The 14,674-nt window shown below is 44.1% G+C and overlaps 1 protein-coding gene across 1 annotated transcript; it reads right to left on the bottom strand.

Annotated features, from left to right (window-relative positions):
- Positions 1 to 1,874: 1,874 nt before the first annotated feature.
- PATE1 (prostate and testis expressed 1) lies at positions 1,875 to 5,082 on the bottom strand. Its single transcript, XM_065936386.1, has 3 exons — positions 5,031 to 5,082; positions 3,300 to 3,488; positions 1,875 to 2,008 (listed from the first exon to the last, which is right to left on the bottom strand). The coding sequence occupies exons 1-3, from the start codon at positions 5,080 to 5,082 to the stop codon at positions 1,875 to 1,877; spliced, it is 375 nt and encodes a 124-aa protein (XP_065792458.1).
- Positions 5,083 to 14,674: the final 9,592 nt, after the last annotated feature.

Genomic DNA, 14,674 nt, shown 5'->3' with positions numbered 1-14,674 from the left:
AAACTGGAACTACGATGCTGCTGCTGCTTGACTTCAGTCATGTCTGACTCTGTAAGACCTTTTGGACTGCAGCCTACCTGGCTCAATAGGAGCATAAGAAGCAGAAATGAGTAAATGGAATCAAATTCTTGTATTCAATAAAATCATTGTGTTGCTAATAAAGTGGCAAGTGTACTAATTTAACATAGCAGGTAAACAGTTAAGTAGGCATATCTATTAAAAGAATTTTTAAAGAATGTATAAGGTAATAGAGGAGATAAAGTGACAAATACCAGATTAATCCTAAAGAGTCCAAGGAAGAATGAGAAAATATTTTATAGTTGCATAAAACAAAATATTTTTGGTCATAAAGCAAGTTCTGATAAAGTACATTGAAAACATCCACAAAGTATCACTCTTATTCTCCTATCCATGGGGAGGAAGTTATAAAACTTTTTTTTGTTAATGTTTTTTCCCTTACCAAAAGATTTTTTAAAGAACTTTGACTTCAAAGAATGTTGGACTCTTCCATGAAAACAGCTTTCTTAATTAGCAATCTGCTATGCCAGAAACAACACTTAGACATGACTTTTTCTGAATTTATACACTGTTTTAAGTTTTTTTGTTAAGACTCTGGCATTTATTCCTTATCCCTTTATGCTTTTCATGCTATATTTATTTACTGGAGTATAATTGCTTTACAATGCTGTGTTAGTTTCTGACATACAAGGTGAATCAGCTGTATGTATACACATATTTCCTCCCTCTTGAGCCTGCCTCCAGCTCATCCCTAACTATCTCTAGAATTTCAAACACACCTTCCTTTCTTCTCCAACCCCTAACTCCAGAGAGGATCTCATTCTATACAGCAGACAATCTTTCACTCTTCATGGTTCAGGCACAAATTTCTTTCTCCATTCTGCCCTTCTCCTCACTCTGGGAATAACATTCACGAACAAAATTCAAGAAAACTTAAGTCATCTCTTTTCATGTCACCCCATCTCTCCCTGTGAGGCCAGGGTTGTGTGCTTTAATTGGAGTGAGACAAGAAGAAAAATACCAAGAGAAAAAAATAAAAATATTCTGCCTCAGAAAGAAGGGAAGGAGCAGGAAAAAAAATTGACTTAACCTCTTCTTCTTTTTCTTTTTCTAAATTGATTTTGTAATTGGAGGATAATTGCTTTACAACGCTGTGTTGGTTTCTGCCATACAACAACACAAATCAGACATAATTATGTGTGTATGTGTATATATATGTATATTTGTGTATATCACCTCCCCCCATCCCACCCCCTAGGTCATTCCCTGTGGCTACCCTAGTTATCTGGGCTTCCTTGGTGGCTCAGATGGTAAAGAATCTGCCTGAAATATGGGAGACAGGTTCGATCCCTTGGTTAGAAAGATCCCCTGGAGGAGGGCATGGCAACCCACTCTAGTATTCTGCCTGGAGAATCCCATGGACAGAATAGCCTGGCAGGCTACAGTCCATGGGGTCACAAAGAGTCGGACACGACTGAGTGCCTAACACAACACACAGCTAGTTATCTGTTTTACACATGGTAGTGTATATATGTCAATGCCACTTTCTCAATTCTTCCTACCCTCTCCATCCTCCCTTCTTCCTTTCTGAAGCAGCTTGGGTGTTCAGTGAATGCACTGGATTCTATAACAACATGCAGGATGTATTGATCTTGTGTTCAAGATGTTGCCCATACACCCCCTCCCAGGGGCCATGGCAGAAAATCTGGAAAAAGAGAGAGTTTTCTTCTTACATATGCAGAAGGCAGAGCCGTGTGTTTCCAATCTGAAATGTGGTTTTTTTAGATTACTGTGAAGAGGTGGAGCCAAGGATGTCACCTACCCAGAGACTGGAGCCAGAAAAGAACCAGTGATTTCTAGATGTCTTCATTGCACAAATCATGGCTCCTGCAACACCTGAAGTTCACCAGGTAGACACTCCACTTTATGTTGTTCACATTAGCGCAGTTCTTTAGGCAACCCCTGAAGGTTAACCAGAGAGTGCCATCATCTGCAGAAGTAGGAGAAACCTGTCAGCACAGAGGTTTCTAAAAACAAAGCAAAAGCAAAAACTTCCCAGCCCGCAGCGGTGTACAAAAAGCAACCTTGTGTAGTTTAAGTCTTGGTTATTTAAAGGTGGAGAATTCTCTCAGATCATCCCATCGTCGTCTTCTCCCACAGAGTCCAAAAGTCTATTCTATAGCATTGAAACATGTATATTATCAATTGGGAAACAGATCGCCAGTCCAGGTTTGATGCATGAGACAAGTGCTCAGGGCTGGTGCACTGGGAAGACCCAGAGGGATGGGATGGGGAGGGAGGTGGGAGGGGGGTTCAGGATGGGGAACACATGTGAATCCATGGCTGATTCGTATCGATGTATGGCAAAAACCACTACAGTATTGTAAAGTAATTAGCCTCCAACTAATATAAATAAGTGAAAAAAAAAAGGTGAAGAATTGGAAGATGTTGCAGTCTGGGTACTTCCCAAAAGAGAAACAATAGCAAAGTAGTTTAAAGCAAAAAAAAAAAAAGAAAAAAAAAAGAAAATCCCTGACTGTGGGGCTGTGTTGACAGCAGCAATTCAAGGATTGCCAGAGGTGGGTGTTTCCACTGAGAATGTTGACACTGGTATAAGTAAGGGTTAGAAATACTGAGGTATCGCTCAGCACAAAGGATGGGAAAACTGAGAAATCATGCTGTTCCAACTTACCTATGAAGGACCACTTAGGCTGTATCTATGACTGACCCTGGTCCCTCTATTTTCACAGTTTAAAACTTCCCACATGGAAAGGCCAGGCCGGGAAAGAACAAAGTGCCCGTCTCACTTCAACACTGGCCTTTCCTTTTCCGGCAACTTGGTCTCCTCTGTTTTGTTCAGACTTCTAAAAATACTGATTCCATAGCTACAGATTCCCACTCCCTAGAGACCACCTCTATCTATTTTTCATCATGACATGTGATGGGGTGGAGATCCGCAGTCATTCTAGGGCTTCCCTGGTGGCTCAGACAGTAAAGAATCTGCCTGCAATGCAGGAGATTTTCGGTTCAATCCCTGGGTTGGGAAGATCCCCTGGAGTAGGAAATGACAACCCACTCCAGTATTCTTGCCTGGAGAAGTCCATAAATAGAGGAGTCTAGCGGGCTGCAGTCTATGCGGTCCTAAAGAGTCCTGCACAATGGAGCGACTCACACTAGGGACTCTAGGACTGATCTGAAGCAGGGTCCCTCCTTTCTCCTGTGGCTGACACATCCCTGTCTGCTTCACCACCCTGTCCTCCCGCCCCCAACCCGCAACTTACTTTTGTAAATCCTCCCAGTTGTGCAAGCTTCATTCACTGCAGTACATAGTCCTCTGCCTCTGGAACACTTCTGTCTAGGAAACTGGATGTGGCACGTCCTACACTGAATCATTTCTATAATTTGGGCCAGAGAGTAGGGAAGTAGATGTGAAAGAGCTGCTCTGAAAGGACCCATCTCCCCTTTCAAATCTGAAGTCCTCTGGGAGCCCCGAGGGCTTTCCAGAGACCCATGAAGGAAGGGCATCCACCTTTATCAAACAGGCTGAGCCAAGAGAAGGGCTAGAATTTACGGTCTCTGGATTTTAGCTCATAGAACAGGCAGGAAGATAAGGAAAAGAAGATCAAAATCAAAGCTGAGAGTATCAGATTATATCCTCTTCATACTCACCAGGAAGTTTGCTTTTATCAACAGATAGTTCACGGACTGTGCTGGCAAAGAGAAATAACATGTAGATGCAATTTTCTCTAAGATTTACCCTTGCCTTGCATTGCTGTAATCCTCGAAAACGCACAAGGCCCATTCTGAACTCTTTACCTGGAGCCACTTTGGGACCTTCTGTCCCTCCAAAGCCTAGTTCCCATCTCAGGGCATCTCTGTGCCTCTCCCTCATTTCAACTCTCTTCATCTCTAGAGGGCCTCTCAGCCTCTCCACCACCCCTTAGGATATAGCACAGGCTCAAAGGAGGAAGATAAATGAATATTTTGTGTGTGTGTGAGTGCCTCATTGCCTTCTTTTTTTAAACTACTTTATTTTTGACTGAACTGTGGATCTCCCTTGCTACGCACCAACATTCTCTAGTTGCCAGGAGTGGGAGTTACTCTCTAGTTGCAAGGCCCGGCCTTCTCATTGCAGCGGCTTCTCTTGTTGCTGCTCATGGGCTAGGTAGAGAACTCGGACTCAGTAATTGTCCTGGAGTGTGTAGGATCTTCCCAGACCAGGGATCGAGCCAGTGTTCCCTGCTTTGCCAGGAAGATTCTTAACCACAGGATCACCAGGAAAGTCCCACATTCCCTTCACTTTAATTGACCTCTCTGACTTTCTTACCCATAGGTAGCTGAAAGCTGACAAGGTGACAAAGCCTCTGAAATTCATGAAATTGCTACTCTGTGGATTTAGCCAGCTAGAGCCTGAAAAATCAATATTCCACTTCCCCCTTTCCCCTTTCCCTCATCTTTTAACACACGGATCCTTTGCCTTTCCAACTGCTGCTTGTGTTTTTCCATCAGGCTCAAAGTCAATTCCCACCCCAGCCCCATCCTGCTGGAACAAGTGGCCGAGTGTTGGAATCCAAGGTTTGTCTCTGGATTCCTTTCAACCCTCAATGCTCATACATCCCCTCTCATCTCCCCTTCCCCTCAAATTGCCCTTGCCACACCACTGATCTGTTTCTACTCACTTTTATGTTCTTGGTCTGTAAATGACCCGCACAGTACTGTTAAGGAAAAAAGACAAAAAGATATATTCTCTGCAGACTTCATTTTACAAACTCACCTCATAGCTTTTAGGAAAATCTTGTCAGTTCCCTTGTAATCTACCTATTTCCTTCTGCAAGCAGACTAAGAGTTGCTGAAGGTTCCAGGGATGGATGCATTGTGTGTGAAAGTCATGGTGTTAGAATGACAGCTTCTGTTACCCATGACTCTCATAAGAGAACCTCTGTCACGGGAATCCAGACCCATTCCAACATCCTGGACACATCTCTCCAACTGTCAACGGCAGGGCCTCTCACCTCGAAAGCAGCAGAGGAGGACAGGGAGCCCTAGCAGGAGGGACTTGTCCATCTCGGAGGGAGGAAAGAGCAGGTTGGAGCAGGAAGCTGCAAGGTGCCTCTTTATATATCTACCAGGTTGGCTTCCCCAGGAAGGGCTAGGGGTGGGGACATTACAGAAGTCCTTCAAAGGTGTTTCCTGCCTCAAGGGAAGCCAAGAACTCTGAAATGTTTCTTTTTTGGCCAATTGTGAGGAAGAGGGACTGCCTAGGTAAGTTCTGAGTCTGATTCATTTCAGTCCTAGCACTCAGGAAGCTTTGATGCCACGTCCTGTGGTCTTCTCACTAGACCACACTGTGGGAGAAGACAAGGATAAATCAGGGCAAGCTGGCTTAGATTCAGAGACATTTACACTGAGACGCTCATTAAAGCTGAGAGAAGGGACTTCCCTGGCCATCCAGTGCTTAAGACTTTGCCTTCCAACGCAGGGGGTGAAGGTTCAATTCCTGGTTAGGAAGCTAAGGTCCCACATGCCTCACAGCCAAAAAAACCAAAACATAAAACAGAAATATTGTAACAAATTCAATAAAGACTTTCAAATGCCCCATATAAAAAAATTAAAAAAATATCTGAGAGAATATGAGTGTAAATAATCGGACTGTAGGAAGTCCACAAGAGGGGTAACCAAAGAGCCTTTAAAAGGCAGTACTATAGGAAATGGGGAAGAGAAATGGAGAGGTTCAATGCAGATGAGGTGACAGGGTACTCGGGAGGGAAACAGTTTCCCACCGTCAGTCATCCTGGGACAAAGCAAAACTGAGGATGACTGGAGGAAGTTCCTTCTCATACTTGGAGTTTCCCGATGATTGAGATTTAGGCTTTTATTAAGAGAGAGGTTTGAGATTACTTCTCCTGGAGGGAGGTCAGCTGGTCCCTCCCACTTGATGCCAAGGGAGCCAGATATGAAGAGGGGCAGTTACCTCAACTCTGAGAGTGACGAGGTAACCAACTGGGGTGGCAACTGAATGTAGAACTCCTGTGGAGGGGACTGAGGCTGTGGATTCTAAGAAAACCCATGGGATGCTCCAAGCAAGAACACTGGAGTGGGTTGCCACTTCCTCCTCCAGGGGATCTTCCTGACCCAGGGATCGAACCCGCGTCTCTTGAGTCTGCCCCACTGATAGGCAGGTTGTTTACCTCTGAGCCACTTGGGAAGCCCTGTGTTCCCACTGGCAGACCTGTCCCTTTCCTGCTCTCAACGCCTGGAAACTTAGCATCTTCTCTTACATCCTCACATTCCTTTCTTTGATCTTTGAGATCACCTCTCCTTTCCTCCTAGGAATTCTGTCATAAATTCTTTGGCTAATGGCAGCCCACACAAAAGGAGGGAAGGTCTCCTTCCTCTACCCCACCAGAAACTGTCTCCTCACTTCATTACGCTCTGTTGACATTATACCCCTTCTCCTAAAGCAGAAATATTCCCTTCTCAGCTTTACCAGTCCACCTGAACTCCTTATTTATATTTGAACACTATTTTTTAAAGTATTTATTTTGTGGTACTAAGTCTTAGTTGTGGCATGTGAGATCTAGTTCCCTGACCAGGGATCAAACCCCAGGACCCCTGCATTGAGAGTGCAGATTCTTAGCTACTGGACCACCAGGGAGATCCCTGAACTCTATTTTGTTAGCTTATTTTTCTCCTAAAATCTCCTCAAATCCACATTCCCGGTCTTTGTATCCCATAACACCTGATTTTCTTACAGGGTCACAGTCCATACCTGTTCTCAGTGTTTCTCATCCTTTTTCTTATCCTCTTAGGGCACCCAAAATAATTATTCTTATGTCATAAATTATAGACCCATGACTTAAAAGTATTCAGGAAAGAATCCCTTTTGCTTATTGCTCCAAACCTCACGTGGTATCAGATCTATGCCTTGGCTCAGATGCTAAAGAATCCGTCTGCAATGCAGGAGACCTGTGTTTGAGCCCTGGGTCAGGAAGATCCCCTGGAGAAGGGAATGGCAACCTATTCCAGTATTCTTGCTGGAGAATTCCATGAACAGAGGATCCTGGCAGGCTACAGTCCAAAGAGGTGGACACATCTGAGTGACTAACACTTACCTTCTTCACATGGAGTCTGGACCCCTGTACTCAGGATGCCCTTCTCTCCATCACAAGGTTCTGGAGGTACAGTTAGTCCAGAGGAGCAGCCCTGGATTTTCCTCACCTCTGAAAGTGATTAGCTGAGTACTCAGTTATATCTTTATGTAGATGATTAGAAGATGTTTAGATGATGAGCTAGGATTTTTGGTTTGCATCTCCGTTATCATGCAAAACAATAAAAATGGTATTTCTTGAATAGACATCCACTTTCCAACGGTTACCATTATTTTCAAAAGACATATCGCTACTCTCCATGGTGAATACAGTAAAAATATCATGAACTTCATTGATAAGTGAGATATTTTCACACAATGTCACTTCTGAAGAGCTTAATGGGGCGGGTGGTGAGTGCCAGGATTTGATTTGAGGAAAAAACTCTCAGCTTAGGCAGATGCCACCTTGGAAGTGCAAGTGTTAATGGCTCAGTCATGTCCAACTCTTTATGACCCCATGGACTGTAGTCCAGCAAGCTCCTCAGTGTGTGGAATTCTCTAGGCATGGAATTCTCTAGGCAAGAATACTGGAGTGGTTAGCCATTCCCTTCTCCAGGGGATCTTCCCAACCTAGGGATCGAAGCTGTGTCTCCTGCATTGCAGGCAGATTCTTTACCATCTGAGCCACCATGGAAGCCCCTTGGGGGAAGGTCAACAAGATGAAGAACCACAGTTACTGTTCCAAGGCAGCCCAGTGACCGTAAGCTTCTGGGGTTTTCCCAGTACCCATAGGATTTATACCAGTGATCTGTCAGAAAAAGAACAATTTCTTCTAGATCAGGGTTTGAAGGAACAGTTCAGTCAGAAAATCGTGTCTCTTTTTCCCTTAAGCAAGGGAGAAGCACTGTTCTGGCTGACTGAGACTAGGTGAAACCAGAGAAGTTCTACCCTCTTAAGGGATGTGAAAATGGAATTTTTAGACAATATGTGGATATCCAGGAAAGAACCTAAAAAAACGTGTTTCTGGGGAGACCTTCTATGTGTATTCTTTTCTACCATGAGACTCACCATCCCCAAGGATTTGCTGGGAATCTCAAAATTGTTCAACATGTCCACAGTTCCCTAGACAGTTCACGCCAATGGTGCTGAGGGTGGGAAAAGATAAAATGATGTTAAAATGACTAGGGAGGTAGTCAAAAACAACAATGAAGATGTAGTCAATAATCTATCTGCCCATTGTTCCTGTTGCAGCTTACAGCTCAAAGAAAAGGCCCTGGGCTTTCAATCTGCCGCATCAGCCGACTCTGGCTATTCACCAGGAGAACTCTTTCTAAGGGTGACTTCAGCAAAGGAGAAATAAGAGATTCCTCTTCTATTTTTCCTGGTAAATTCACCAGTACGTGAAAGCCATGCTCAGAGACCAGCAGTCCCAAGGTGGTGTGTGTGTGTGTAGATAGAGGGAGCAAGTTGGGGGAAAAGTTATTATTTTAAAAATGCCACAAAACTTCCCTACCACGTGGAAACTGTCTCCTTTAGAGTCATCCTTTCCGTGGTTGCTGTAAGCCTGAGATGAGGTTGACTGTGATGACTTTTACTCTTGTGGTCAATGTTTCTCTGAGGAGGACTGTCCTTCAGAGCTCCCTCCTCTGTCATTTCCACTGATGATATATCCTGGCCTCCTCAAAAGCTATATTTTTAAAAAATTAAATAGCTCACATGTGCTAATTTAGCCCTTACAATTCTTCTTGATAGATAAATATATATTTTTTTCTAGTGAAAAAAAAAAAAAAACCCTCAGATCAGAGAGGTTAAAGGACACACACAAAGTCACACGTCCAGAACGTGAAGAATCAGATTTAAACAGAGCTTCACCCAACCCCTGAGCACGATGTTGTAATGGTCTCCTGTGGGAAGAAGGAAGTTGGTTTCCATGGGCCAGGGATTCTTAATCACTTGGCAAGATTTTTAAAACTCTTGTAATGTTCTTGTGTTTGAAGTGATTGGCCGTAAAATTCCCAAAATGAGAACTGTGTCAGTACTCTTTCTAGATTCCATATATATGTGTTAATATTCGATATTTTTTTTTCTGAGCATTTGTTGAATTACATCCCTTGAAAAGGAGTCTTATGAGCATTGGTTAGAGAAGCACGCTTTGCTTCTGGTCCTTGGAGTACAGGAGAGCTGCTGTTACAGAGCTGGGATGCTGAGGCTGCTTGGAGGAATGAAGAAAGAAGGAAGGAAAGCTGCAAAGAGAGATTATTTTAAGCACTTCAGCCTGGGAGAAGGCTCGGAGGAAGAAATACAATGATGAAATGGCAGGAGGTGTTGCCTAACAGAAGTCAAGGAGATGAGACCCTTAGAGAAGCACATCCCTTGGTCATGACCCACAGTGCCAGGGAGAGTTAGACTGGATCCTGCTTTCAAAGAGGGACGATAGTGCAGGGAGTGTTCTGGAGTGTCATACAGCCCCGGGCAGGGCAGGAGCGGGCTGCGGACACAGTAGTTCAGTGGCATGCAAGCCTGTTAGGCCTGGGAACTAAGACTCAGACACAGCCTGCAGGGTTAGGAGAACAGAACATCTTCTTGAGGTCTAGAGATGAGATAGTTCCTGGTCATTAAAGTCCAAATGGGCATCAGATGAGAGGTGAAAGCTTACTCAGGTGAGAAAAGGAACAAGGCAACCCTGGAACCCTTGGCACCATCCAGAGGTGGGTGGAGAAGCAACAAGAGGACATGAGTGCATTTAGAAGATATAAATATACTCGAGAAAAAACAAAACAAAACCCAACTCTTATAATTTCAAAGACTTAAACAGGTGCCAAACAGCTGACAATGCAAAATGAGAGGACACGGTCTCCTTTCTATGTCTTAGGAATTTCCTGAGAATGTGTGCTCATACACAGGACAAGAAAGTGACGGACTTCCCTGGTGGTCCAAAGGCTATGACTCTGTGCTCCCAAAGCAGGGGCCCAAGTTTGATCCCTGATCAGGGAACTAGATCCCACATGCTACAACTAAGAGTTTGCATGCTGCAACTAAGACCCAGCACAGCCAAATAAATAATTTTTTTTAAAAAAGATTCCTGTGACATCTCTTTTTTCCCCTCCTCATCTCAGAAAAGTTGCTCTCCCCAGTAGAAGTCTGGAATTCAGGTTCAAAGATACTGTGATGAGGACTTTCTGCTCAGGTCTCCATAATTTCAAAATTGATGGAATAGTACCACAGGTATATTGGAGCTTAATTTGAATCATAATATATGCATATTTAATTGTCAGGTTACTTTTTGTTTCTCACTTTGAGTCAGTAGTCTTCCCTCTGTCTTCTGTCCCATCTCCTACCAGTCGGTAACACTGCTTGGTTTGATGGGCTATTGGATTGGGGGTCCTATTTCTGCTATTTCCATTATCCCGACTCCCTCTGTTCTCCTGGGCTGATCCTTGGAAGACAATCGGCAGATACAAATCTGACTGCACTTGTTCAGGAGGATTCTTGGCAAGGAGCATAGGTCACACTGTTAGAGCCAGGCTGAAAACACTGTGTTTATTGGGCATGTCCTCTGTGCAGGCCAGCACACAAGAACTGTACAAAATAACAATAACAATAGCACTGCAGATAATAACAGCAGCAACAACAACAGCAACACATAATAATAACATCTGTGGCTTGAGTTTCAGGTTTTTATTTTTCTTTTTCAGTACCAAAAATCCGAGGCTATGGACATAATATGCCTCCCGCAGTCCTTGGTCCTCTTACCCTATTAATTAACTCCTCTAGTGAACAGGTATCATAGTTCTAAATACCCTCAATAGACTGATAATTCACAAATCTTCACCTTCCCTTCTAAACTCTCCCCTGCCTTTTTAAACTGTTTAAAACATTTATTCATTTTGCTGTGTTATGTGTTAGATGCAGCATATGGGATCTATTTCCCTGGCCAGGGATCGAACCAGGGATCAAACCTGCATTGGGAGGGCGAAGTCTTAGTCACTGGACCACCAGGGAAGTCCCCTCACTGCCCTTTTAATATCTGCATTTGATGGGCATTTCAAACTTAACGTGCCCCCAAACAAAAAACTGATTTCATACCGTAACTCACTCCAATATCATACCCTCCACACACCACCCTCCCAACTGACTCCAGATTCACCTCACTTTCCTCACATTCTTTCCCATGTCACCCGTAACTGCACCATTCACTTATTTACTTATGCTAAAAACTAAGGGTCCTCAGAGATTTCTCTTTCTTCTTTCCTGGTTCCCCACCCCATCACACATTCAATTAGCGAGTCCTACTGGCTCTCTCTGCAAAGCGTTTCCCAGGACCCATCATTTCTAGGGGCTTCCCTGGTGATCCAGTGGTTAAGAATTTGGCTTGCAATGCAGAAGACACCAGTTCGATCCCTGGTCTGGGAAAATCCCACATGCCCCGGGGCAGATAAGCCCATGAGCTGCAACGACTGAAGCCGGTGCTCCACATCAAGAGAAGCCAAGGCAGTGAGAAGCCTGCACACCACAACTAGAGAAAGCCTGAGAGCAGCACAGCCACAGACAGACAGACAAACAAAAAGACCCGACTTTTCTTTAAAAAAAAAAAAAAGAACAGCTTTCTGTTTTATATTCGAGTAGAGTTGATTAATGATGGGCTCTGAGATTTGGCTGGGACCACATTCCAGGCCCTCCGGGCTGTCTCCATGCAGCTAGATTCTCTCCCAGAGCTGCAGATTAGGAAGTGCTTGGAATTGGCCTTTGCCAGCATCAGTCTCTCTATAGGCACAAGTTCATGTTCCTGATGAACAGTGAGGCCAAACAAACTAAGTTTGCAGCAGAGAGAGATTTACTGCAGGGCTTGCAATAAGACTGGTGGTTCATGCTCTTAAAAAAAAAAAATTGCTGAGCTCCCTGAAGGGTTTTTGTTTTTTTCTTTTTTAAAGTCTTTATTGAATTTGTTACAATATTGCTTTGGTTTTATGTTTTGGTTTTTTGGCCAGAAGGCATGTGGGGTCTTAGCTCCCCAACCAACTAATCCTGTTGTCCTCACAACCTGAAAGTAGAGTTATTTCTTTTGTTGGGAACGTTTAGAACTCCCGAGCCTCCCGAGCTGAAGCCTGGGAGACAGGATCTCAGTAGCTCTGAGAAAATGGCTCCAAGGAGGTGAAAGGGGGAGTCAGGTTATAGACAAGTTTGCAACAAATGGAGCAGGCATCTGAACATCAAAGATTAGGTATTAATTCAAGGAATTTAGCATTCTATATATGGGAAGATGCAAGCCTCTGGACTCATGGAATTCATTCCTTTCATATGCCCTTCAGCTATTTGGGGCCAAACCTGTTTCTTTTTTTTTAAATTAGTTTATTTTAATTGGAAGATAATTACTTTACAATATTGTGGTGGCTTTTGCCATACTTTGACATGAATCAGCCACAGGTGCACATGTGTCCGCCTATTTTGAACCGCCTCCCACCTCCCTCCCCACCCCATCCCTCTGGGTTGTCCCAGAGCACTGGCTTTGAGTAACCTGCTTCATGCATCGAACTTGCACTGGTCATCTGTTTTACATATGGCAATATATACATATTTCAATTCTATTCTCTCAAATCATTCCACCCTCACCTTCTCCCACAGAGTCCAAAAGTCTGTTCATTACATCTGTGTCTCTTTTACTGCTTCGCATATAGGACCATTGTTACCATCTTTCTAAATTCCATATATATGCGTTAATATACTATATTGGTGTTTCTCTTTCCGACTTACTTCACTCTGTATAATAGGCTCCAGTTTCAACCACCTCATTAGAACTGACTCAAATGCATTCTTTTTTATAGCTGACTATTATTCCATTTTGTATATGTACCACAATTTCTTTACCATTCGTCTGCTGAAGGACATCTATGTTGCTTCCAAGTCCTAGCTATTGTAAACAGGGCTGCCATGAACACTGAGGTACATGTGTCCCTTTCAATTCTGGTTTCCTTGATGTGTATGCCCAGCAGTGGGATTGCTGGGTCGTATGGCAGTTCTATTTCCATATTTTAAAGGAATCTCCACACTGTTCTCTGTAGTGGTTGTACTGGTTTGCATTCCCACCAGCTGTGTATGAGATTCCCTTTTCGTCACACCCTCTCCAGCCTTTATTGTTTGTAGACTTTTTGATGGCAGCCATTCTGGCCTGCGTGAGATGCAAATCCTGTTTCCTTGTTCACCTTAAGCAGTGGCATATGGCTGCTTCTTGCATTCCTCCAGCTCCCCTGCAGTCTCTGGGCTGGTGGGGGGAGCATCCATTGGCTGGAAGTTTTGGGACTCTCATTCACCTGTGGAGGCCAGAAGTCACTGATGACTGTGACATTTCTTGTTTATTGATACTGCAGGAGATATTTTCATTTCACAGTCTACAAGGGAAAGTAAGGCATATATAAAGAGTTAAAGTTTGGGAAACAAATGTTTTCCAGGTCATTCAAAGATAGTGGGACATAGAGAGGATTTTGATAAAATAGGGTTTGCTAGGTTCCTTGTGCTGGACGTTTTTTAATGATAACTGAATTTATAATCTCCAACTCCATTAATTAATTACTTTGTTTTTTTGGCTGGGCTGGGTCTTCACTACTGTGCACAGGCTTTCTCTAGTTGTGGTGAGCAGGGCTTATCCTCCAGTTGTGGAGAGCAATGCATATTGTGGCAGCTTCTTTTTTTGCAGAGCTCAGGCTCTAAGTGCACAGCCTCATTAGTTACGGCGCCTGGGCTTAGTTGCTCCACAGCACAGGGGATCTTCTTGGATCAGGGATCGAACCTGTGTCCCCTGCATTGGCAGACAGATTCTTAACCTCTGAACCACCAGGGAAGTCCCTCCAACTCCATTCTTATCAGACATTCCCCAAATCTAAGGTGAGCCAGTTCCTTACCTTCACCTGAGTGGTCTCTCCTTTTACCAGCCCAGTTGTTACGTGATTTGGCTAAATCAAGGAACCCAACGCAACACGGGAGTGTTCTGTGCACTTGTGATGTCCGCGAAGCAAAGCCCAATACCTGGGCTCAGGGGGACAATCTGCAGCTTTACACACAGTAAGCTGAATAAGCCAAGAAAATATGAACTCTGAAGGTGACTTCCATCTATGCTTTACTTAGATCCCCTGTCTTCTCTGGGATGAGGTTCTTGAGGAAGGTCACCTTGAGGAAGGTTCTATCTTGAGGAAGGTCATCTCTTTCCCATGTAAATTCCTCAGTTGAGTCCCTGCGTTGGCGGTTGGAATGAGAAGAGGAAGCAGAACACCCACAACCTTACAGGCAGGGCCTCCCAATATAGGTAAGGGAAGTGTAGCTCTTCCAGCCCAGGGCATAACTCACAGAGCAGGAGATAGGGAGGGAAGCACAGCTGAGCTCCATTCCACATCCTGTCTGCTGCACCATCACTGAGCACTTGGGGGAGATTGACTGCCTGCCTCATTCTCCTCTCTTCAGTCTATGGATTGGCTCCTATTCCTCCTGCTCCCCGGAACCCTTGTGCTTCTGTGCTGGTCTTTTAGAGAGGGTGAGTCCAACAGCAGGGAGGCGGAGGGCAGGGTGATGGGGGCTGGG

This window comes from Muntiacus reevesi, chromosome 5 (genome assembly GCF_963930625.1).
Source record: "Muntiacus reevesi chromosome 5, mMunRee1.1, whole genome shotgun sequence".
NCBI classification, from domain to species: domain Eukaryota; kingdom Metazoa; phylum Chordata; class Mammalia; order Artiodactyla; family Cervidae; genus Muntiacus; species Muntiacus reevesi.
This window is presented reverse-complemented; position numbering and strand designations above follow the sequence as displayed.

Excerpts from the sequence above, each read along its gene's own strand:
- PATE1 (XM_065936386.1), bottom strand. The coding sequence starts at position 5,082 with ATGGACAAGTCCCTCCTGCTAGGGCTCCCTGTCCTCCTCTGCTGCTTT. Across the intron at positions 3,489-5,030 it reads CCTCCTCTGCTGCTTTCGAG|ATTTGAAAGGGGAGATGGGT; the intron begins GTGAGAGGCCCT and ends AGAGGACTTCAG. Across the intron at positions 2,009-3,299 it reads AACTGGGAGGATTTACAAAA|ATGATGGCACTCTCTGGTTA; the intron begins GTAAGTTGCGGG and ends CTACTTCTGCAG.